Source organism: Leptopilina heterotoma, unplaced genomic scaffold (assembly GCF_015476425.1).
Source record: "Leptopilina heterotoma isolate Lh14 unplaced genomic scaffold, ASM1547642v1 Lhet_343, whole genome shotgun sequence".
Taxonomy (NCBI): Eukaryota; Metazoa; Arthropoda; class Insecta; order Hymenoptera; family Figitidae; genus Leptopilina; species Leptopilina heterotoma.
The window spans coordinates 341521-367594 of NW_025111029.1; the positions used below are offsets into that span (position 1 = coordinate 341521).

Consider the following 26074-nt stretch of genomic DNA (forward strand, 5'->3'; position numbering starts at 1 on the left):
TTCACACCTCTGCAGCAGCTGAAGTTTCTATTCTATTGCGGATAATACTTTTATGGTTATAAGTGTTTTCGACCTCCTCTTTATTTACAAATCAATTGCACTTAGATACTCATGTAAAATAAATAAATACAAGTTAAAAAGTCTTGGTTTCTGTAATCCAAACATTGTAAAATGCCATCATTAGTTTAATGTTTCGTCCTGGAAAATCTTCGAAATTATAAAAACGATATGCATTGATATTGCATTCTATTGCATTCATCATGGTTAGTATTTTTAATAGAAACTAATTTAATTATGTATTTATTTATTATTTTTATTCATTTCTCGGTATTTTTTTTAACTATATATAGATAATAAGTAAAGTTATAACAATATCACAAAAACTTGATCTGTTATTTTATTTTTGACAGAAGCAAAAAATTTGAGGTTATGTTTTAAATTTTTTGAATTTTTTGAGTAAAAATACAGAAAGAGAATCAATTATTAATTAAAAATTTTTGGTCTTCAAGTCTTCATTATATTCAATATATTTAATGAATATTGGTTTCAAATTCAAATAATTAAAAATGAACTTTTAATCAAGATAAATCTAACTCGAACCCAACCCTGTTTAAAAAATTTGATAGAAATGGAAAGAAAAAAATTTCTTTCCATTTCAATCCTGTTTCTGAATCCAAAATTTTCAAAAATTACAATCAGTTTCAATCACATACTTTTAATAGAAAGTCTATCCAAATCAATACTTTGTCTATCCGAAAATTGTCCCATGTTGTCCCACTGATTTCAAAGAAAGTCTTATCAAATTCTATCAAAATTGATTATTAAAAATTGTTTCCAATCCAATAAGATTTTTTGATTTAAATTCTATCAAATCCTATATCGAAAAATGACAGAAAGTTCTTTCCTATTGTATCCAAGGTGGTTACAATTAAAAACATATGCTTTGAAAAAAAATATTTGTGGAAAAAATAATAAAAGATTCTTATGACCATTAATAACATTATATTCTTAGCACACTCCAAACATTTTAATTAAACTAGAAGAAATAAATTAAAATTTTTACCCTATGGGAATCGAACCCCGCACCTATGACCTATCTATCTAAACGCTTAACGACCGCGGCTACCGAATCGACGTGAGAAATATTTTTCGACCTGTCTATATAAACTGCAACTTTGAAAAACGTAAGTTTATGTAAATATTATAATTTTTGTAAGTACCTATAAAAATACAAGCAGAAATTAAAATATTTATAGAGATTTGCAATATATGCTATTATGTTAAAAATATTAATTAAATATTTAATAAATTTTTGCTTAAATGTCATTTGACTGCTTTGTAATTTTTTGCAAATCTTTGCAAAAAATAACATCAAACAATATAAAAAAATAAAAAACACAGCTCAACTGTGTTAAAAAAATTTCGTTGATTTTCTAAAATGTTAAAACTTTTATGAAAATCTGTAGTTCACAACAAAACAATAAAGGGGCGCATGATTATTCCCCAAATGTCATTTTTCTAAAATGTCATTTTATCGAACTGCACTTTAACGAATACTTATTTTTGCGAAAAGCCAATTTTGCAAAATATCACTTTTGCGAATTGTCATTTTTTCGAAAAGCTATTTTTGCGAATCGTTATTTTTACGAATTGTCAAATTTCCGAAAAGTCATTTTTGCGAATCGCCATTTTTACGATTTGTCAATTTTCCGAAAAGTCATTTTTGCCAATTGTCATTTTTACGAAAAGACATTTTCGAGAAATGTCATTTTTGCGAATTGTCACTTTTGCGAATCGCCATTTTTACGAATTATCAAATTTCCGAAAAGTCATTTTTGCGAAAATTCCTATAGTGAATCTATATATGCATACAAGCAGATTTACTATAGGAATTTTCGCAAAAATGACAATTCGCAAAAATGACTTTTCGGAAAATTGACAATTCGTAAAAATGACAATTCGCAAAAATAGCTTTTCGCAAAAATGACAATTCGTAAAAAATGACTTTTCGCAAAAATGACTATTTGCAAAAGTGCAGTTCGGTAAAATGACATTTGGGGAATAATCATAAAATTTGATAGAATTTGTATCCAAACCTTTTGATAGAGAAATAATGGATTTTCATGTGGAAAGAATTTGATAGATATTCAATCAAAACTCATGGATAGCAAACTATAAGAATTTCCGACTCACAGAATTTGATAGAATTTGTATCCAAATCTTGGATAGAGAAATATTAGATTTTCATTTGGAAAGAATTTGATAGATATTCAATTAAAACTCATGGATAGCAAACTATAAGAATTTCCGACTCATAGAATTTGACAGAATTCGTATCTAAACTCTTGATGAGACGCATGCTTGTTCCCGAAATCTTTTTTGACCAAATAGTTATTTGATATAAAACTATTTAACTTAAAATTCACATAATATGCACATTATTTGACATAAATTTCATTGCACACAAAAACCATTTAACATAAATATTATTTATCATAGAATTCATTAAACAGAAATATTATGTTACATAAAACTCAGATAACTTAATTCCCATTTGACATAAAAATTATGTAACATAAATTTCTATTGACATAAAAATCATTTAACATAAATTTCTTTTGACATAAAATTCATTTAACGTAAATTTTATTTGTTATAAAATTCATTTGACATTAATTTCATTTGGCATAAATGTCATTTAACGTAATTCTCATTCGACATAAATATCATTAGACATAAAATTAGCTTGACATAAATTTCATTTGACGTGAATATCATTTAATATAATTATTATTTAACGTAAAATGAAATTTATATAAATTTCATTTAGCATAAATTCCATTTAACATAATTCTCATTTGGCATAAAATTTACTTGACATAAATTTCATTTGGTATAAATCCCACTTAACATAATTCTCATTTGACATAAAGTTCATTTGACATAAAAGACATTTAACACAATTCTCATTCGTCATAAAAGTCATTCAACAAAATTCTCATTTGACATAAAAATCATTTTACACAAATTACATTTTACATAACAATATCGGCGCGAATTTTAAAAGTAACAAATTAGATATTATCAACAACATTGTGATTCGCCAATTTTGAAATTCGCGCCTATATTTCTATGTCAAATGATCTTTATGTAAAATTAAATCTATGACAACTGAATTTTATGTCAAATGAGAATTATGTGTAATGAGTTATCCGTCAAAAGAAATTTATATTAAATGAACTTTATGTCAAATGAAAATTATGTTAAATGGGATTTATACCAAATGAAATTGATGTCAAATGAATTTTATAACAAATAAAATTTACGTTAAATGAATTTTATGTCAAAAGAAATTTATGTTAAATGATTTTTATGTCAATAGAAATTTATGTTACATAATTTTCATGTCAAATGGGAATTAAGTTATCTGAGTTTTATGTAACATAATATTTCTGTTTAATGAATTCTATGATAAATAATATTTATGTTAAATGGTTTTTGTGTGCAATGAAATTTATGTCAAATAATGTGCATATTATGTGAATTTTAAGTTAAGTAGTTTTATATCAAATAACTATTTGGTCAAAAAAGATTTCGGGAATAAGCATGCGTCTCCTCTTGATAGTAAAATATTGAATTTTAGTATATTATTAACTTTTATAGATAATACATCAAAACTTATGATAGGAATGGATTTAATTTTCTACTTTGGATAGAAGTGGATTGGATTTTCAATATTTGATTAAATTGGATTCGAATTTCAAGGAGTGAAGGAAGAAAATTCTATCAATTCCTATCCATTTTAATAATTTTTTTAAACAGGGAACCTATAATTCGTTTGCTTCTTAGGCACCTATACCTTTCATCGCTTTCATCATTATATCAATATATAAAATGTTTTTAAATTGCTTTTATTATTATAAAGAAAAATTTTTCAATAATTTATATTTCACAAAATAAAAAAAAAGTTATTAACCCGTTGCCTGTTTGCGACCCAACGTTGGGTCGTGAAAAAAGATGGCCCAGACTGTTTGCGACCCAACGTTGGGTCGTGAACGTTTTAGCAAAAAATAGAAATTTGTTGTTTAAATTATAAAATAAATTCTTTTATATCATTATTCACATACTATAGGTATCAATGATACTAGAAAAAATAATAAATAAATAATTGTTTATTATTTTTAAATAATATAACAATTTAAAAGATTTTGATGGACATTTTGGGGCACTAAAATGAGTATTTTTCCAAACAGTGAAGGGGTTAAAATCCGTATTATTCTCAAATTAAACTATAATTTAAAAATATACAAGTTTTGAATAAATGTGAAAGTTGAAATTATTAAATTTATTAATAGAAAAATAAACTTTCTGAAATATTATAAATAATACTATTATTCAGATATATTAAAATAAATAGATTATATTAAAAAAATAAGTATGTTATTGCTTTTTTATATTTTCTTTTTGTTTGATTTAAAAATATTAATAAGAGTTTTAAATAGTTAGTTAGGTAATTAAATTTTAATATAATTAGTAATAGAATAATTATTAAGTTGTAAAAATCATCTAGTGAGAGTTTTCAATTTGCCTATTGGCCCTTAAACAAGTATTTCAATTCTGAAAACTAACACTTTAAGCAGTAAGTCAAGAAAGTCTTACGGAACTATTCCTGAAACGGTAGTGTCCATCAAAGAGGTATTCAAAATAAACATTAAAATTTTATTTAATTCCTTAAACGTGTCGTTTGAATTGTTTTTGAACTTTTACAGTTCTAGCTTGTAAGAAATAAAGATATAAAATTAAATTTTAACCATTATAACTAAAAAAATAATTTTAAATTTATAGTTGTGTGTCACTATATATCCCAACCTTATTGAAAAATTCGGTAAAAATATAAGGAAAGAATTTTCTTCGTGTATTCAGGGTGTCCAGCTACCTTAAAAACCTTAAAATCCTTGAAAAGTACTTGAATTTTTTTTGCTCCTTGAAAACCTTGAATACACCTTGAATTTTGTGACAAAACCTTGAAAAATTAAAATTCTTAAAAATGAGATTTATTTCCTTGAAGTTTTTAAGTTGAATTCTTTTCAATATTTTAATTATCTTTATAAATATAAAAATTCTTCGCCGAAATTCAATTATATTCAGGAACTTTAATCAAATTCATTGCAAAATACAATTATTTTCATAAATAACAATATTCATCAGAAGAATTCAATTATTTTAAAAATTAATTAAATTTTTGGCAGAAATTCAATTATTTTCAAAAAATTTTAAAAATTGTGATCAACAATTCAATTATCTTTAGAAATAAATAACAATAATCTTCGACAAAGTTCAATTATTTTGAGGAATTTTAATAAAATTCATTGCAAAATTCAATTATTTTCGTAAATAATAGTATTCATCACAAGGATTCAAATATTTTCAAATATTTTTAATAAAAATCATAGCAAAATTTCAATTATTTTCAAAAAATTTTCTTACTTCGAGATGGTTTTCAAAATTCTACTATTTTAATAAAATTTCCGAAAAAATTTAATTATTAAACAAAAGTTTTTAAAAAATTCTACACAAACTTTCAATTATTAAAAAAAAATTAATTAAATCAATTAAGGAGGAATGGGACACACATTAAAAAAAGTCAGAAACTCTTCAAATTTTGGGGATGAGTTTCTAATAATATTATAAAACAGCTCACAGAGTTTGAAAATTTTTGTCTGAATAGTTTAAAAGTTATAAATTTATTAATTTAACATTGTCTCTTATGGAAAATTCAAATACTCGGTTCTTATCAAACATAAAAATGATATTTCCAGAAGTCAACTTTTTTTGTCTTAAATATATATTGAAGTTCAATATCTCAGCTTCAATAAATAATTAAACTTTTATATACTTACAGACTAAATAACAAAGAAAATAATTTAAAAAGTAGAAAAATACAAGATTTTTGACATTTGCACATAAAAACATGGCAACGTTGTAAAGAAAAAATTATTGCTGGTAAAGAAGATAACTATTTATCCATTCATAGATACGCATCAGTTTAATATATCTCTCTCACTCACTCCCATAACTATTTCCGTCATGACAGTGCTACCAACGTTTGAAAAACAAAGATATTAGTTTACAACGTTGTCACGTTTTTTAGCTCATTAAAACCATTTATAAATAAATAATTACATTAATAAAAAAATGTACTACCTCATTATGTGCTATAATTTTACAAATGAAATATTTTTCAAGTGTATGTGCATTACATTTACTAATTGATTCGAACTTATTTTTCAACATTTTTCATTTTCTTAGTTTACATCTTAGTACAACCACTTCTAAAAGTTTTGTTTCGTACTGATAAAAAATGTTTATATCTTTTAAAAAACAATATCATTTTAATGTAATTAATGTTTTTCAGTCATAATTAGTTACCATCTTTGTTTCTTAATATTTAAACTTTTCTACATAGCGTTAATTTCAAAATAGAGATTTTCTCTAAACGTCATTAACTTTTTGTCACATTCTTTGTCCCATTCCTCCTTAATTAATTAATTAATCAATTATTTAAAATAGAATTTGCATAATTTTTTTCCGCAAAAAAATTCAATTATTTAAAAACAATTTTGATTGATGTCTCTTAAATCAATGTTCTTTATATTTCTAACATTTTATTAATAAATTGTATTTAAAGTTATTTATGAATAACTTTTGTATGTAGAAATTATAAAATTCTTTATAAGTACTCTCTAAATTTAAATTAGTAAATATGTTTGCTAATTTGAATTAGCGACTGACTTTTTGCTTCGAAATTAGTAAATTTCACTAAAAAAATTAGTAGAAATTATTATTTATTAGTAAAATTTACTAATTCAAAACCAAAAAGTCAGTCACTAAATCAATTATTAATAATTTTTACTAATTCAAATTTAGACAGTAAGTAAAAATTTACTTGAAATGCACTATTATACTCGATTATAAATAATAAATATTTTGAAAATTAGTACCCTAAAAATGGACCTTGAAAAAAATTATTTTGACCTATGACTGATTCAAAAATCTTCATTTTCTTTATTCATAATGAAGTATAATTTCTAAAGTGATTATTGCTTTATAATTCACCATATTTTAATAATAGATTCTCTACCAATAATTTATTTTTTAATTAATAAAATATAAGCAGTTACCCCTAATACAGTCGTACCTTGATCATCTGCATCTGTGTTATCCGAACTGAAAATTATTTTATCCGAACTTTTCCACCACCTTAGACCCTAATTTTCATATTTTTACATTTATGGGTACATTAAGGGTGCATTTTCAACTTTTTGTTATAGAATATTTAAGTGGAGCAATGATTCCTATTTGAATTGCAAATCATCGCCAAAGGAACAGAAAACTACCTCTGAATCTAAATCTTTTATTTGTTGCCATGGATTTTACGAATGATTACAACGACATTTCTGGTTACAATGACCTGTTTCTCGCAGTCCATAATGGAGACTTAAATCTCGTTCATTCTCTGCTCGAGAAATATTCGGCGACAGAAACTATACGTGACAGGACGTTGCTGCATGTTGCGGCTGCAAGAGGTCATGCAGCGATTGCAAAACTGTTCATCCCTAAGCGAGACAGAATTAGAGATACACCACTGCATCTGGCGATTAGGGAGAATCACCCTGAAGTATTCAATCTTCTTCTAGAGGAAAGTAACCTGAATGCAAAAAATTGCTGGAGCCAATATCCACTTCACTATGCAGCCATCTATAATCGCCCTGAATTCGCAAAGGTACTGATAGATAATGGCGCCATTATTAACGTTACTGATCATAATTCACAAACGCCACTTGATGTTGCCTTGGAGGAAGAAAACGTTAAAGTAGCAGAAGTTTTGTTTAAACTTGGTGCTGTTCTAAGTGACAACGATTTAAAATGTGAGGTATCTCTTCGTTCCGCAGTTGGGAAAGGAAATTTTGAAATGGTAAAGCTGCTCATGGCGAACGGATGTAACAAAGTCGATGTTCCAAATGATGATGCTATTTATTCAAAATCTTCTCTTAAACTCGCAGTATCGTCCGGTCGTATGGACATTTTAGAATATCTCTTGAAGAATGGGGTAATAAACAGCGCTACAGTTAATGCGGATGAATTACGTTTATTTTCGGCAATTATTACGGGTTGTGGTAGTTTAACTACTTTCAAATGTTTAGTCGATCTTGGTTTTAAGACGGAAGAGGCAGAACGTATATTTTTTTGTTCAATGGTTCAAAGTTTCCATGACATATGGCGATGTTTATTGACATGTTTCTCAAAGATTAATGCAAACACCATTTTCAAAGAGAAGCAGCTTCATGTTTCAATTCGAATGGGCCAAATGAAATCGGTTAAAGCAATCGTAAACGAACCAGCAAGTGAATATAAATCGGATCCTTTTGCTAAAAAATTAGCTGTTTACATTGCTGCTGAATGTGGCAATGATGAAATATTAGATATTCTTTTAAAAGCTGATTATCCTGTCGATAGTTTATTTAAGAAAACAAGTCCTTTACACGTTGCAGCAACATTCGAGCACCCGAGATTAGTAAAACTTTTCTTGGAAGCTGGAGTTGATGTTAATTTACAAATTCAGTATGGTCTAACGCCTTTACATTTTGCAGCATGTGCAGGGCAGCCAGCAGTAGTCAAATTCCTCCTTGAAAATGGTGCTGATCCCTTCATATCCTGTACGTTTAGTGGTGCACCATTACAAATGTCCTTGAAACTATCTTCACCCATGTTTTCTTCCAGACCTATTTCTCGATCAGTGTTTGAGGGATTGGTAAAAGTGACGGAGACGCTATATCGGTATTCAAAAACCGAAGATGTTAAAAACCTAGTTGGAGATGCAGCTAGAATAAGAGTTTCAAGTATCAATAATTCAAATCCAGAGTCAAATGGACTACCATCGGACCCATGTGGTTCTGAATTTCGTCCCGAAATCGTTAGATGCCTATTTAATTATCTAAGTGATGAATTAGTTGAATATTCTTCAGACGAAGTGTTAGATGATCCGTTTCCATTAGCACATACACCAGAATTGTTGCACCTTCTGATAGATTATAATGATTCCAACTGGTGTTTTCGAATCCGCATAAGTGATGATGAGATCAATTACAAGTGCCAATTGCTCCTAACTAGTTATTCTAGAAACATTGATAATCTTTTAAATACCGCAGAGACCATTAACTTGAATATGGATGATTGCAAAAAGGCCCACATAGAGGGTAAAATAGCTTTTTTAAAGCTGATAGTATCGCGAGTAGTACTGTTAACCTCAAATTGTTATCAACCTTTGATTGCATTTTGTTCAAAGAATGATTTTAATGATTGGCGAAATAAGTGTTTAAAGGAGAAAAGGATAATGCAAAGGACGAAAGTTGGTAAAAATCTGAAATTCACTTTCTATGATATATTGACGAAATCAATTGATAAAGTTACGATGTACACGAGCAACAATGACTTTTCAAAAGCAATCGAATCTTCTAATAAAAAATTTCCGATATATGCTGATTTTTTGAAATCAATTCTCGAAATAGCAGAAAGAAGAAGAAATTTCATCAACGACTGCGTTAGTTTAATGTTTGATTTGGTTCAAAACCGTCAGAAAATTCGAATTTCAAGAGCTGAAATCAATCAGATTTTCAAATATCTCTCAATTGTAGATTTGAGAAGATTTTCAGCGGCTTGTTCCTAAAATGTAATTTTAATACATTTAAAGCAAAGATCAGTTTTTATGTATAATTTGTTATTCATTTTCCTTCTATGGTGAAAAAATTAATGTAATAATATTAATGTTCATTAATGTAATAGAATATAATTTAAATTTTATAAATAAGTATTAAGATCACGTTAATTTCACACTATAAATTTAAAGATGTATATTGAAATTACACCGTTAACTAAGCTTTATGCTTTAAAACAATGTTTGTACGTCGGTATATTTACATTAACAATCTGAACGTTTTTTAAAAGTTTGTTTAAAATATTTTAATAATATGACATTGAATCAAAAATAAGCTTTTTTATCCCTCAGTGAGGCCTTTATTTTTATATTCACTTATGAGAACCTGTAAATAATAATACGTTTTATAAAGTACTTAATACCTTAAAATTGTTCTTTTGTTTTTGTCAGTAATTTGTGTACCTGTGATTTCCAATAACCCTCTCATTTCAGGTATGCTTTAAAATTGTCATATTTTTTAAGGCTTATTCGCTTATTTGATTCTAAAATTTACGATACTTAAATGACAATAGTAATTGTGCTTATTATTGTGTATTACTAAAAATATTAACTTTTCAACTTTTTTTTTATTAACTTTTTATGGGGACAGGTCGAAATTTGACGTTTTCAGCCTTAAAACCGCTTATTTAAGAAAAATTATATCTAATATTAGACTCAAAGGGAACTTTTAAGATTTTGTTTCTAAATTTCTAAATTATCTCTTAACGTTGGAATTGTAAAACAATATGAAAATTATTTATTATTTTTCCTTTACAACATGGAAAAAAAATCAAGTTCTGCTCTACTTATTACTTATTTTTAAAAATGTTAGATTTTTTAAAATTTTAATATTTTTGGATACAATGAATGAAAAACGTTATATAAGAAGTAAGAAGATGCGTCTGAAAAATAAATACAAAATCAAAGAAAAACAGTTTAGTGTCCTAAGATTTTTTTTTAAAGTCAGTGTTAAAAACTTTTTTCTACAAAATTGAAAATGCAAAAACAATACAATTTAATTTTATGAAATGAGTTCTCATAAAGCATCAAAGCCATACTATAAAATTGTTTCAGAAATAATAAAACAAATCACAAATTATCAGACTCATAAAAAGCATCAGATTTGGGGAATAATCATAATGTCTGATGTTTTGTCATGATTCCGCATTATTTTTTTTTTAGTATCTTTATAATGAGAAAGCAATAATAATTTATTTTAATAAGTGATACAAACTTTCTTATTTTTGTTACAGAACATTTAATTGGAGCTGTTTCTCCTATTCGGAATTGTAGATCACTATCAAAGCTGCAGTAAAGTTCACAGGGATTTAATTCTTCAATTTGTTGCCATGGATATTTCGAATGATTACGGCGATACTTCTGACTACAATGAATTGTTTCTCGCAGTCCACAATGGAGAATTGGAACTTGTTCATTCTCTGCTCGAGAAATATTCGACGACTGCATGTGGCGACTGCAAGAGGACATGCGGAGATTGCAAAACTGTTCACCACCAAGCGAGACGGAGATGGTAATACACCGCTGCATTTGGCGATTAGAGAAAACCAGCCGGAGTTATTCAATCTTCATTTAGAAGATAGTAATTTGAACGCAAAAAATCTTGATAATCAAAGTCCACTTCACTATGCAGCTTTATATAATCGCCCTGAATTTGCAGAGTCACTTCTAGATAATGGTGCATTTATTGAGGAAAAAGATAGATATAGAAGAACGCCACTTATGTTGCATTGTCGAAAGAAAACGTTCAAATGGTTGAAATTCTTTTTAAACATGGTGCGCTTTTGAGTGAGAACGATTTAACAAATATGGAACCTCTTCAAAATGCAGTTTTCAGAGAAAAACTTGCAATTGTAAAGTTGCTCATGATGAACGGATGTAACAAAGTCGATATTCCAGTTAAATATGTTTCTTCTCTTAAACTTGCAGTATCGTCCGGTCGTTTGGACATTCTAGAATATCTCATGAAGAATGGAGTAAAAAGCATCGCAACAGTTAAGGAAGATAAACTAGGCTTATTTAGATCAATTATTTTGGAAGGCAGTTTGGATACTTTAAACTTTTTAGTCGATATTGGTATTAAAGTACAGGATTTAGATGATGTATTTAATAGTACATTTTATTTGAGTCGTTATGACATGTGGAAATATTTATTAACAAGTTTGTCGAAAATTAGTGCAAAAACGTATTTTCAAGAAAAACAGCTTCATTTTTCTATTCGAACGGGCCAAGTGGAGACTGTTAAAGAAATGGTAAATGAACCATCAAACGAATATGAATCGAACACTTTTGCCAGAAAATTAGCCGTTTACATTGCTGTTGAAAGTGGCAGTGAAGAAATGTTAAAAATTCTTCTAAACGCTGGTTATCCTGTTACTGACAGTCTGTTTAAATTTATAAGTCCTCTTCACCTTGCAGCAACATTCGAGCACCCGAGACTAGTGAAACTGCTATTGGACGCTGGAGCTAATGTTAATTTACGAACTGAAGATTATCGCCTTACACCACTGCATTTCGCAGCAATGTCAGTGCAGCCAGCTGTAGTTAGATTTCTTCTAAATCATGGTGCTGATCGATCTAAAGCCTCTAAATTCGGTGAATCGCCGTTGGAAACAGCTTTGAAGATTCAGTCAGGCCTGCATCGTACCGTACCTGTTACTCCTTTGGTGTTTGATGAATTGGTAAAAGTGACGGAAATGTTAATTCGGTATTCGAATAGTAAAACTAATGAAAGATTATTTGCACATGCAGTTGGAATAAGAGTTTCATCAAGTATCAATAATTCAAAGCCAGTGTCAAGAAAAATAATGTCGGATATAGGTGATTGTGTATTTCGTCCTGAAATTGTTAGATGCATATGTAATTATTTAAGTAATAAAAAAGTCAAAAGTTGCTCTGAGACAGTTCTAGTTAAAAACAGTTCTTTACTTTTTCACCCACCAGAGTTGTTAGAACTTATGATGGAATGTAATGATTCGAAATCATGTTATTATGTGAAAATAAACTATGCTGACAGAAATTCCAAGAGTCAATTACTTATAATTGGTTACTCTAAAAACGTTGATAATCTCTCAATTGTTGTTTATGAAATTTCTAATTATTATAATGTTTACGACGACGAAGAAGTCTGGAAGAATAAAATTAATTTTATAAAATTGATAGTATGTCGTCTAGTATTGTTAAATACAAAGTGTGATCGAATTGACCTTGAGGAATGTGATTTAATTGATCTTATTGATGTTATTGATTGGGAGAAGAAGTGTATAGAGGAGCAAAGAGTCATGCAAAAGACGAAAGTTAATAAAAATCTGAACTTCACATTCTATGATGTATTAACGAAATCAATTGATGAAGTTGCAATGTACACGAGCAACAATGACTTTTTAAAAGCAATCGAATCTTCTGATAAAAAATTTCCGATCTATGCTGATTTTTTGAAGGTAAATGTCGAAATAGCAGAAAGAAGAAGAAATTTCATCAACGATTGTGTTAATTTATTGTTAAATTTAGTTCAAAACTGCCATAGAATTCGAATTTCTGCAGCTGAAATCAATGAAATTTTCAAATATCTGTCAATTATAGATTTGCGAAGATTTTCAGCAGCTTGTACCTAAAATGTGATTTTAATACGTAATTAGCGAAAATATTTTCTTATGTATTTTTTTACTGTACAAAAAAGATCCCTGAAAAAAACTTCAAATTTAGTGACATGTAACATTAAAATATTTTAGTATAATGTGATATTATATGTAAAAAATATGCTTTTTCATTTTTATCTCCCAGTGAGGCCTTTATTCTCATAGAGAATATACATGTATTTGTTATAATAATATACATTTTATAAAAAATCTGAAACTTTAAACTTGTTTTCATATAATATATTTGTCAGTTATTTCTTTTCCTGTAATTTCTAATAACGTTTTAAGGGGTCACCGATTACGAAACTGCCTTCACATTTTCAAAATTAAAAATGGTGGATCCAATATGGTCGACATTTTGTTTAAAACTTTATACTCCGATTACCTTAATATTACAAATATTGATAAAATTTACCAAATTCCAAAAAATTTCAAAAGATTTTTTAATATTTCAAAATGCATTTTCAAGGAGAGGAATAGTACTTTCAGATGTCGAATCGACCTTTTTGAAAAATTAAATGTTACATATAACCTCAAATATGGTCAAAAAACACAATTTTTGCATTTTTAGATTAGAATCTTATTCAAAAACATGACGTGCTCCAAAAATTTTTGCAATAACTATAATACAGTTCTTACAAATAGGGGTTTAAAAAAGTGTGTTTTTTACCAATTCTGCACCAGAAATTCTTCTTACACAATTTTAAATAGTTTATTAATAATTATTATTCTTAAAATAATAGTGGAACACCCACAGTAAATTCTAAAAATTGTCTTTGAAAAAGATTTATTAAAAATAATTTAATAACATAAAAATATTTTATAGAATTACATATTCCTTTTAAATATAAAAAATAAAACATTAAACGGAATTTAGAAAAGTATTCTTTTATATCGAAATAATAATAATATATATCCATGACAGATATTTACATTTCATTTCAACCTTCTTTCAAATTTTAAATCCTTAAAAATGTTAAAGAGAATAAGAGAAAAAGAATATTTGAATTTTAAATTCAAAAAAGAATATAAATTAGAAGAATCTTTTTTAAAGATATAACCATGGGGGAATTTTTGCGAAATTTCAAAGTTTCCCTTTTTTCACACACGACTAATTCGTATGTCTTTCATTGCAGTGTCTCTTCAAAATCGACAATACCACGTAAAATTTTTTCTAAATCGGAAGAAACTTGATTGAGTTTTGTTTGCAGTTTCGTTACCTCATTAACTGATGAATTTAATTGTTGTCGTAAGCCTTCGTTTTCGTTTTTAAGGTACGAAATGTGTTCGATTAGATATGATTGAGAATTAACTTTATCGTTCCTTTTGGCAAGTTTTCCTTCTTCGACATTTGGATCAAAATTTTCCGCATCGATGGACTTTGAACAATTTTCAGTTTTTGATTTTTTATTCTTCTCTCCTTCCTCCTCGTCTCCAGGTTCAGAAATAGCCACAAATGAACGTTTCGATGACGATGAAGCAGGTGCATTTGTTTTCTTGTTGATTTCGCCAGTTGTCGAACAAACAGATTTTTGAAGTATTTTGTCTCCCTTTGATTGTAAAATTATAAAATAATCTTCATTATCAATTGAGGATAATGTACTGAATGGTGTCTTCAGTTGTCATCGTAAATAAATCGAAACTTTGCTGTAGACGACGAGAGAAAATGTTGTGCTTTACAAAAATTGGAGTTTGATTCGAATTGCAGAATAATGGGACAATTTAATTCACTCCACTTATTTAATCCTTGAGACAGTCTTTGAATATTGATCTCAACATAAAACAGTATGTCCGGTTCTTGATAATTTTCATCCAGCATGTAATCTTCGTAGGATTTTACCGAAGCTTCAAGAATGAAGTTCCTTCCCTCTGAATGACAATTTTTACAAAGAGACGTCTTAAATCCAGATGGATCTGTAATTGTAGTCATGACAATTTTTAATTTCTTTATCCGTGGATAAAGGTGCAAGAGAAATTCCCAAAAATTAACTTTTGCTACTGAATAATAATAGGAAAGGTCATCAATGTGAATTGTCAATTCCTCTGGAATTGTGTCGTTTATTTTTTGTAAAGCGTTATTTATTTTTAAAGCAAAGTCAATAAAATTAATGAGAAAAACCAATCAAAATAATAAACAAACTCCTCCTATTTTCAAAATCAATTTTTCTATTTGTTGGTTAAGTTAAACAAAATGAAGAAAATAATAAATATTTAAAAAATAAAATATAATATAACCTCAACCCCCAAAGAAAAAATGGTTGCTTTAGACCAATTAAAATAATAAACAAACTCCTCCTACTTTCAAAATCAATTTTTCTATTTGTTTATTAAGTTAAACAAAATGAAGAAAAGAATAATATTTTTAAAATAAAACATATAATCCCAGCCCCCTTAGAAAAAATGGATGTTTTAGACCAATCAAAATAATAATCAAACTCCTCCTACATAAAGAAAGAAAATTTTCTATTTGTCGCTTCAGTTAATAAAATATGAAGCGAATATATAAAATTTAAGGTCAACCCTTTACAAAAAATATACTTCTAGCCAATAAAAATAAGATTCAAACTCCTCCTACTTAAAATTAAAGTCTACTATGAACTATATACAAAAATAGATTGAATCTCCTCCTATATTTTTTCGGAAAGGGTTGTGGTTAAATTTCATATTTTTTTAAAGTTTAATATTTTCTCCATTTTGTTCTATTAAACACACATGAGGAAAAATATCTTTCATTCAGAAGGAGGAGTTTAAGTTTTATTTTAATTGGTTTAAAACATCCATTTTTTCTTTTGGGGGTTGGAAAAATATATTTTATTTTTTAAATATTAATTTTTTCTTCATTTTGCGTTTAACTTAATCAACAAATAGAAAAATTGATTTTGAAAATAGGAGGAGTTTGGTTGTTATTTTGATTGGTCTAAATCATCTATTTTTTCTTAGGGGGTTGGGATTATATGTTTAATTTTTTAAATATTAGTTCGATTCTCCATTTTGTTTAACTCAACCAATAAATAAAACATTGCATTTTGAAAATAGGAGGAGTATATTTTTATTGGCCAGAAGTTTTTTTTTCCTAATGGGTTAAGACTAAATGTAACTTTTTAAAAATTAAATATTCCCTTTTCGTATTGTTAAACCAATGAATAAAAAAATTGCTTTCTTTAAGAAGGAGGAGTTTGAATCTTATTTTTATTGGCTAGAAGTATATTTTTTGTAAAGGGTTGACCTTAAATTTTATATATTCGCTTCATATTTTATTAACTGAAGCGATAAATAGAAAATTTTCTTTCTTTATGTAGGAGGAGTTTGATTATTATTTTGATTGGTCTAAAACATCCATTTTTTCTAAGGGGGCTGGGATTATATGTTTTATTTTAAAAATATTATTCTTTTCTTCATTTTGTTTAACTTAATAAACAAATAGAAAAATTGATTTTGAAAATAGGAGGAGTTTGTTTATTATTTTGATTGGTCTAAAGCAACCATTTTTTCTTTGGGGGTTGAGGTTATATGTTTTATTTTTTAAATATTTATTATTTACTTCATTTTGTTTAACTTAACCAACAAATAGAAAAATTAATTTTGAAAATAGGAGGAGTTTGTTTATTATTTTCATTGGTGTGAAGCAACCATTTTTTTTGGGGGGGGGTTGAGGTTATATATAATTATTGATTGATCCTTTCTCCTTGTGAGGTTTTTCCCTCCGTTTCAACGGAATATTATTGTTTTATCATTTGTAATTCCCGGTTCGTCATACCGACAATAGGTGTTGTTGTCGATGACCCTCAGAACAGTAGGAAATCGTGTTGCATTCACAACTTATTAAATTTTCTCTCGATTTGCAAATGTAGCATTCGTTTGGAAAGAATCTGGCACTCTTTGAATAAATATCGCTCATTTTTTGTGTCAAACAATCAGTGTATTTCGAACTGTTTTTCGAATTCTGTAAATAAAAAAAATAGTAAATTAAAAAAGAAGTTATTTTTTAGCTTATTGAATCAGCTGCATACTTATAGCTATACCTAATCAGCGATTTGCCGCTGATTCATATTTAGAGAGCAGGATAATATTTTGGATCCTGTAAAAGATCCTTCAGGGTTTATGTAAACGAACCTTAAAGGACCCCTTCAGGATCCTGTAAAAGAATTTCTCAGCTTGTTAGAATAGAAAATTTTAAAATCGTAAAATTTATTTGATAAATTCGCTTTACTTTAGTAAAAATTATCAACTTTATTTTTTCTTTTCACATTATCTTTATTTTATGTCATATTGTATATCAAGAATATAAGACGATACGTAAAGGGTATAAATATAAGCTTCACTTTTGAGAGAAACCTCACTTGCTGTTCTTAAATTGTGTACTATTATTTTAAAACTGTGCAACAAATAATACATTTAAAACTTCAATATATATAGAATATATAAGTTTTACTTGAAAATGGGTTGGGGAAAAAGCTATTTCTTGCTACATACTATGCTGTGAGTAACATACTGTACATTTAATCATTTTTTAAAAATAAATTTACTTATTAGTCGTAATTTTTATTATTTCCACAAACTTAGGGGATCCCACTTATCGACATTGCAGATCTAGAATGGTTAAAAATGTGCAACGACCGTTTCTTGAAAAATATAAGGAATTATGACCTATAAATTTGTGAAAGTCATTTTTTATTATAAATACATAGGATGAGTATTTTATTTGTTGTAATTATTAAAAAAAATTATTGTTAGAAAGTTAAATATGGGCAGTTCCCCTGTAACAAATCTTTGACTACTAGCTCAAACTGCAACGACCATTTCTCGAAACTGCCCATATTTAATTTTCTAATAATATATTTTTTTTAATAAATACAACAAATAAAATACTCATCCTGTGTATTTATGATAAAAAATGAGTTTTCCAAATTTACAGGTAATATTATCTTATATTTTCCAAGAAACGGTCGTTGCAAATTTTTAACCATTTTAGATCTGCAATGTCGATAAGGGGGATCCCCGGATTCAGCCAAAGTATGAACTCAACGAATCAAACAAGAGCACGCGGAGTTTGCGCATAAAACTCATATGTGCTCGTAACACTGCTTGCTTCTGCCCTCTACTGGCGACTTGCACTATGTACCGATTGTGTACCGCATTGAAAGCAGCCTACGCCGCATTGGACTCATATTTGACAGTTCAACTTACCTTCTTTTCTTAAAATTTCATTTCTACACTCACTATTATTATTTTCTCATTCCTTTAACTCGCATATTTCTCCACTGACACTAATTATTTCCTCCTGTCACGTATTTTCGTTTTTTTAAAGCTTAAAACTGGCACCGCATTGCAGGACCCCTTGATTTCCGTATTCACCACGACACCCAATGCGGTATTTCGCGAATACCGCATTGGCAGGTTGGCACTTGCAATACGAAATCCCGTAGTACCTCCCAATACTTTTTTTTACAGGGTTTTCACACAGCACGTTTTCGGAATTTTTAACTATTTGAATAACACTTAATTTAATAATCACTCACATTATTTCTATATATCCGTCATGACACACATTGTCAATTGTGTCTCGATTGCTCTGATTGCACTTTAAAGTTAACCTCAAATTAAAATCATATCATACACATATGTAAAACATATATGGTATACAAGAATTTGAATGTGTGAGTGATGTGCAGAAGCACCGCGCCGGCGACTTTTCGAAACGAAAAACGCCTGTATCTTGACTCATCCCCACTACCGAAGTTTCTCCTCCTTCTTGAATCGGACCAATCGGACTACTTCGTCAATCTTCGGTCTATTAAAGGCGGAAATAATTAAAATATTAACAAAGCGAAAATTTCTCATTCAAATTTAAATTATATATAAAAATATAGTAAATTAAATTCTTTTATTTCGTTGTAAATTTAAATGTGTGATTTTATTGGGAAAAAATAATGTTTTCGTGATCGCGTTCTCATTTAAAAAGTAATAAGAAAAAAATATTTTAAGTCGGGATTTATAATAGATTTATAATAGAGAAACAGTTTTCAACGGTTCGGTATCACGGTCTCATTTTGAGAGGATAAAATATTTCGGATTCATATTTAGAGGGGTGATAGAGGAATTTTACCAGATAGAGGCGCACTGCTCTCCGTTTTTGCAATAATTTTGCGAGAAAATTATTTGTTTAACGATTGAAAGTGGAGTAATTTGAGGTTTATATTATTCCTTAGTTCGAGTCGCGACCACTTCCGAGAATTGGCGCCACCTCCTTGACCACTGACATCCACAAAAGATCCACTTGTCTGTGTGATCGCCGCCGTATTGTCCGAAACTTTCGCAAAAAATGCCAAAAATACAACTTTTCTAATTTCGTTTTTCAATATTTATTTCAAAAATTACTTGCAAATTTTGAAAATATTCTTTATCAGAAAAGATTATATTATTAATTTAAATTTTTTATTATTAATAATATTATTATTACATATAATAATAATTATTATTATTTATAATTAAAAAATTTCAGATAATTAATTTGATTATTACACAAAAAAAAATTTTATTTGATTCCAATAAATATTATTTGATCCAAAGTAAATATTTAATTGATAGTAATAGTCAATTAATCGGTTATTTGAATCAAATAAATTTTTTTTGCAGTGTAAATTAAATATCCTCTGGTCCAAGGTGATAAATAATTTTTATGGAGTGACAATGGACAGTTATTATTGAATAAAATCAACATTTTTTATAATAGTGACTGCTGAAGAAAATTAAATTCCTTTGACTTACGATATACGACTTCTTTCAAATTTTAAAAAAGACAGAAAATATTTGTTTAAAAATTGAACAATTTTTGCATTATAGCAATATTAATATTTGTAATAATATGATAATATTTTTTTATTATTGTTTGATACAAAATATTTATCATTTTTCCAACTTGTATTTTTAAAAAAATTTACTTTTTTTATTTTAACAATTTTTAGTATTTTTCCAAATAGAAAAAGACAAATAAAATATTACTAGAGATATGACTTCAGATACTTGTGGTTTTGAAAAATTCACCTTTTTTAGTAGTTACTATTGAAAAAATATTAAGTTTTTTTAGTAGTGATAATCGATAGTCACTAAGCAAAAATTATTAAGTTTTAATTTTAAAAATTTTAATTTTTAAATATAATATTAAATTCAAATTTTTTAAACTTATATTAAATTAATTTTGTATATGTATAAAAAAATGAATTTTTCCACTACGATCTTATTTGAAAAATTTAATTTTTAACTTTTTATTTTTCTAAAATAAAATTTTCACTTATTGTAACACATTTCAATTTTCAATTGACTGAAGATATCTATAATTAAGACACATTCTATAATTAAACAAATTTTATAATAAAAATATTTTATTATTTTGATTTAAAAAAAATTTTAAATTAATAATTAAAAAATTTTGTTTTTATTGAAAAGAAATAATTAATAAATTTTGTTTATAAAAGAAATTAATTACAATTAATAATCAAAATATTTTATTTTAATTGAAAAAGTTAATTAAAAATAATAATTATATTTCTTTATTTTAAATTAAAAATTTTTTTTAAACTTTATTTTGAAAAATTGTTTTATTCGTTTTTATTGTTATCACAAAAACACTCTGTTTTCAAAAAAGAAAAGTAGTGATATTGGCGAGAAATAAAATTCTAGCCAATTCCAGCCTTTCATGACTCAAAAAATGCGATTTCCAAGTGGTAACCTTGGAAACGGCGAAAAGTTGAAGAGGGCAGCACTAACATACACTTGTGACGCGCCGAGTCTGATTCGCGCGGTAAAACTCTCAAAATTCAAATTTCAATTGTGAATTTAATATACTTTAGAGTTTAATTTTTAGAATTAAATTCAAAGCGGAATTCTCGACGATAATGACTGTTCGTTTTCCACAATAAAGAGCTAGGAAGCTCAACTCCCGCGGTGAAATATTTGATCTACTGTTTTATCAAATGAAAATGCAAGTTAAAATTTAAGGATGATTTGTTTAAAATGAAACTTCTAAGTTCTTATAAATTTATCTTTATTATTATTATCTCAAAGTTAACGTTCTTCCAATTCCGAAGTCGAACAGTATCTAACTTCTCGTTTTCCTCCGAGACCCTACGGTCCCATCCTGGGGGCCTACGCCCCCATCCCCGAGTGCCAGGAAGGAAGGCGAAAGTACGCCTCCTTTACTCTAATTCGTTAAAAAGATGAAAAACCCAAAAAGGCGGAAAAAGAAGGTGTTTCAGATTTTTTCTAACTAGTCCATGCAGCAGGGATGACGAAACAAAAGAATCCCCTTTTTATTGCTCAGGCAAAAAAGAGGGTCTTGGGGTTTCATGGTAAGTAGATGAGCGATTTACTCGAGTTTCTTTAAGAAGCAATAAAACCATAACTGTGAATTTCAAAAACGTGACAAATAAGTAAAACATGTACTTATTTTTAGTGTTATACTCAAATAATCCTAAAATATTTATTACGGGAAGGATTAAGTTTCGTCGCCTCCACTGCATGCTCTATTGTATTTGAGTTTATGATTTTTCCACTTAAGATTTTACTATGGGAAAGTATTTTGTCGATTTGCCCATTTTGCTTGCCAATATTCTAAATTATACGTAGAATTCTCAATAAATTAAATGTATTCATTATATTATTATATTAATTTGAATTAAACCGCGAATTTTAGTGCTGCCTCTATCGAGAGAGGAGCGTATCATACACATACGTCACACACTGAAAATTCAGTATGCTATATTTATATCGGTAGTCCCCACCACAGACCCTCGCCACATCTAGTATGTTTATCTAAGTTTTACACTTAAATTTTTATTTTAGAAACCTTGAAAAAATTTGTTAAAGATTATGGTAGGATTTCAATATGAAAATTTGCTTTGAGAAAAGAAAAAACATTTAACTTTTTATATAAATTGATTAGAACATTCATAATGACAATAATAACAGTCAAATTATTAAAATTTTTTTATAAAACTACATTTTTGGTCCTAAATATAAAAATGAAACACAAAAACATTATAAGGAGTGATTGAATTTTTAATTCAAAACAATAGTACAAATTTCCTTAACTGAAAATAAAAATGCGATAAGTATTCTTCTAAATCGTTCTAAATCGAAATAGTGCGATAATTGTATTCATTATACTACATAATATATACTTAAATATTACATTTTTTAGTAATATTTTACAAAACACTGAAACAGTAAACAGCGATATGAAATAAGAAAGTAATAATTGAATTTTTAATTCAAATAAACATAAAAAATAGAAGATTCCTTTTAAAGAAATAAAAATTAAGACATTTAAATACGGATTAAACTTAGTTGTTTTTACACAATGAATCTGTGTCTTCAAGTTCAGTGTCTGTAGTATCGACAATATCGCTTAATTTTGTTTATTAATTTGTCCTTTTTGCAGGTTCGAGTTTTGTTTGCAGTTTCGCTACTTCATTCAATGATAAATTTAACTCTTTTCATAAGCCTTTGTTTTCGTTATAAGGTACGAAATATGGCCGAGTAGATACGATTGAGAAAAATTAACTACATCTTTGTTGTCGAAACTTTCCAAGTTGACGAGAATTTTTTTATTACCTTCGAAAAGAAGGTAATTCTCTTCTAAATTCTTCTTTTCCGTATTATTAGGCCAGTCGGTGAGCGCAAAAACTGCCCAAAAATACAAACAGCAAAGCCTTAACAGTTTCTGGTAGTTTGGGGGCTCCTTATAAGAGCCCCACAGTTTGCTCTCGATTTCCGGGTGCGAAACACAGTATAAACAAAATCGCCAAAGTTTGGAAAACATGGTTTTTCGATGCTCGTTGCTTCCGGTTAAGTTTTAGGAGGAAAAGTTGTTATTGAAAGTTATAGAGCTTGGAAATACCTTTTAAATGATGGGTCATACGTTAAAAAAAGGTTAATTAGTTTAATTGCAAATGAATTTAAACCATTAAAAATAGCACTTCTTTAATTGTTTAATAACTTTGTTGATAATTAGCAAATTTGTTCATAACTTACCAGGAATGTTCTCCTTGCGTAGCTGAATAAATCCCAAAAAAATTAACTAGATCGGACAAATAGTTTATGTTTTATTCCATTTGTTAACTAAAAACATGTAATTTTTCAACGGAATTTCCCCACTTTTGGTTCATCGAATTTCGATTTTTTTTTTGGAAAGTACACTTAAGAAGTCAAACTTTCATCCTATTTAAATGGCCAATTGATTTTTTTTATCTAAGTGCATAATAAAAAGGGTTAAAAAAGATTGTGTTTTTTTGTCATAAACAAATGGAATTACTCAGCCAGTTTTCACTTTATCAATTACCTATAAACGGCATATAATTCCATTTGTTTCCACAAAATTAAAAAAAAATCCAACCTACCTTGAAGGGGGGGGGGGAGTTAACTTGTTTTTTAAAAAAATTCCTGACAACCCTGTTAAAAGTAGAAAGATAGAAATGGATAAAAGTTTTCTATCCTAACTAAGTATATACTTTGCATCTTTTAAAAATTATCTTTTTCTATCCAAAATTTTCTATCTATTTAAATATAATATAAAACTATAATTAGATCATTAGATAGAAAATATTGAAGATTATTTAAAATAGATTATGTTTTAAAAAATATGATATAAAAAAGTTAAGATAAATAAAGATTGATTAAATTTTGAATTAAGAATGTATTAATAAGGATTGAAAGGATAGGATCATGATTGGTTTAGATAACATTCTTGAGATCTATTTATATACAAATTTATGTGTCTGAAAAGAAGGATACATATGGATTGTCATGGATAACTAAAGGATAAAAAAGGAATGACACGAATAAAATATGATAGAATTAATCTATCTTTATTAATCTTTTGGATTAAAAAATATTAAATTGGATAGAATTTGTATCCATATACTTCCAACAGGGAAGTTAATTATTAATATTTTTTATTGAAACTCGCACGACTTTTAGTTCAAAACATGTATTTTATGAAAAAAAAAATTGAACTTAACGTTTTGTGCTTTTATTTTTCATTTATATCAAGTGAAAGTACAAAAAAAGTTAATAAAATTACTTTAACCCATAAAAAATAATTATTTTGCTACTACAACGCTTAAACTCGATGCTACACGCTTATTGGTTAATAATTTCAGATTTTTTTTAAATAACATTATATTAAATTAAATGAAATATGATGTACGAAGAAAAATTTTTGTTAAATATAATAAATAATAATAGAAATTTGTTGTTAAAAAAAAAATTTTATTTCTACAAAAAATATTTTATTTAAAAAATATATAAATTTATATTTGGATTCAGCATAAAAAATACATGGAATTAAAAAAAAGATTAAAATCGGTCAATGATTAACGAAGTTATGACCATTTTTGCGAATTTGAACGGCTGAATTCAGTTTTGTGGCGGGCGAGAATCAAGCGCCACCGAGTTCTCCCACTCCGCCGTCCGAAAGTTGAAAAAGAATGCATGTACAGTCAGGTCCCCATACTGTTAGATTCCAAACTGTTATGTCCTCAGTAGTGTTATGTTTTTGCAAAACCTCCAAATTCAGAAGTGTTAGGTGACGTCACGTTACGTCACCAATTTTCAGGGCCGTATTCTTAAGCCCAAAGAAAAGGGGGCATATACTTCTAGGCCAAACTTGAGGTGTATATATTTACGTTCTTGAAAGGTGCGCAGTAGGCATACTTTGAGCACATAACAGAGCTGAGTCTGGAGGAGTGGGAAATTTCTGGAAATGTAACAGTATGGGGACCCGACTGTACTTTCACTTGATATACACGGAGAAAAATGGAAAAATGATTTATGCAGTCAGTGTAGTACTCCTTTATAGAATAATATGTGACAGGTACACACTATAGTATTAGATGTTTCATAGCTGAGCACTTTGGGACTCAATACAAGTTATCCCATTCATCAGCTTAAATAAGACTGTTTATATAGTCTAAGAGGGAATAAGAGTATAAAAAATTGGAATGAGAAATTACTTTCTCATGTAATTGTTAAAAGAACGCGGCAATGTACAAAACACAAGTCAATAATAGAAGCGAATATTGAACAAATAGTACTCAGTCCAGTTCTTTCGAAAAATGAACGCCGTGCACATAAAGTAGATACCTACTCAAAAACCACAAGTCATTCTCTCTCTCTCACACTAATGGTCGTTCACTTATCTTACCGTTTCACTTACTCTTACTACTCTCAACTATTATGCAGTGCAGTTAAGTAAATTAAATTATTAAATATTACTTTGAGAATTATTAATTATACATTTCATTCAAGGTCAATTCACTATTTTGTACACGGAAAAAAAAGAATAATCAAATTTACCATGAGGAGTGTCAAACTTGAAAAAGGTTAGGAAAAAATTAATGTTTTTTATTATTAAATTCTAATAACCGTATCAAATTTAAACTAGTTAACAATATTATTTATATTCAATATTATGAATATTGTTGACATCCATACTTACATTAATTACAAAGTAAAATCCACGCATGATCTAATGTATTTCATTGGTAAGGGATGTTTCTTAAATAGGAAATTTTCCCCATCGATTGCGTAGCCGAGAGGCTTAATGTAAAAGCGTGCGATTTATGATTATGCGTATATTTAGTTGTGTGTTTAGGTAGGTGTTTCA

The 26074-nt window shown here is 27.8% G+C and overlaps 3 protein-coding genes across 3 annotated transcripts in view; all 3 read left to right on the forward strand.

Annotated features, from left to right (window-relative positions):
- Positions 1-53: 53 nt before the first annotated feature.
- On the forward strand, positions 54-10144 carry LOC122505128 (ankyrin-3-like). Its single transcript, XM_043616592.1, has 2 exons — positions 54-263; positions 7332-10144. Exon 2 carries the CDS (start codon positions 7427-7429, stop codon positions 9725-9727), a length of 2301 nt encoding a protein of 766 aa, XP_043472527.1. The 5' UTR covers positions 54-263; positions 7332-7426; the 3' UTR covers positions 9728-10144.
- Positions 10145-11523: 1379 nt separating this feature from the next.
- Positions 11524-13627, forward strand: LOC122505141 (poly [ADP-ribose] polymerase tankyrase-like). Its single transcript, XM_043616607.1, has one exon. It carries the CDS (start codon positions 11524-11526, stop codon positions 13384-13386), a length of 1863 nt encoding a protein of 620 aa, XP_043472542.1. The 3' UTR covers positions 13387-13627.
- A 4157-nt stretch (positions 13628-17784) lies between these two features.
- The window catches only part of LOC122505140 (membrane metallo-endopeptidase-like 1), a 40839-nt gene continuing 32549 nt past the window's right edge, over positions 17785-26074 (forward strand). Inside the window, exon 1 of the mRNA XM_043616605.1 lies at positions 17785-17889. Coding sequence (XP_043472540.1) covers positions 17849-17889 — 41 coding nt within the window. The 5' untranslated portion in view covers positions 17785-17848. The remainder of the gene's footprint in view (positions 17890-26074) is intronic.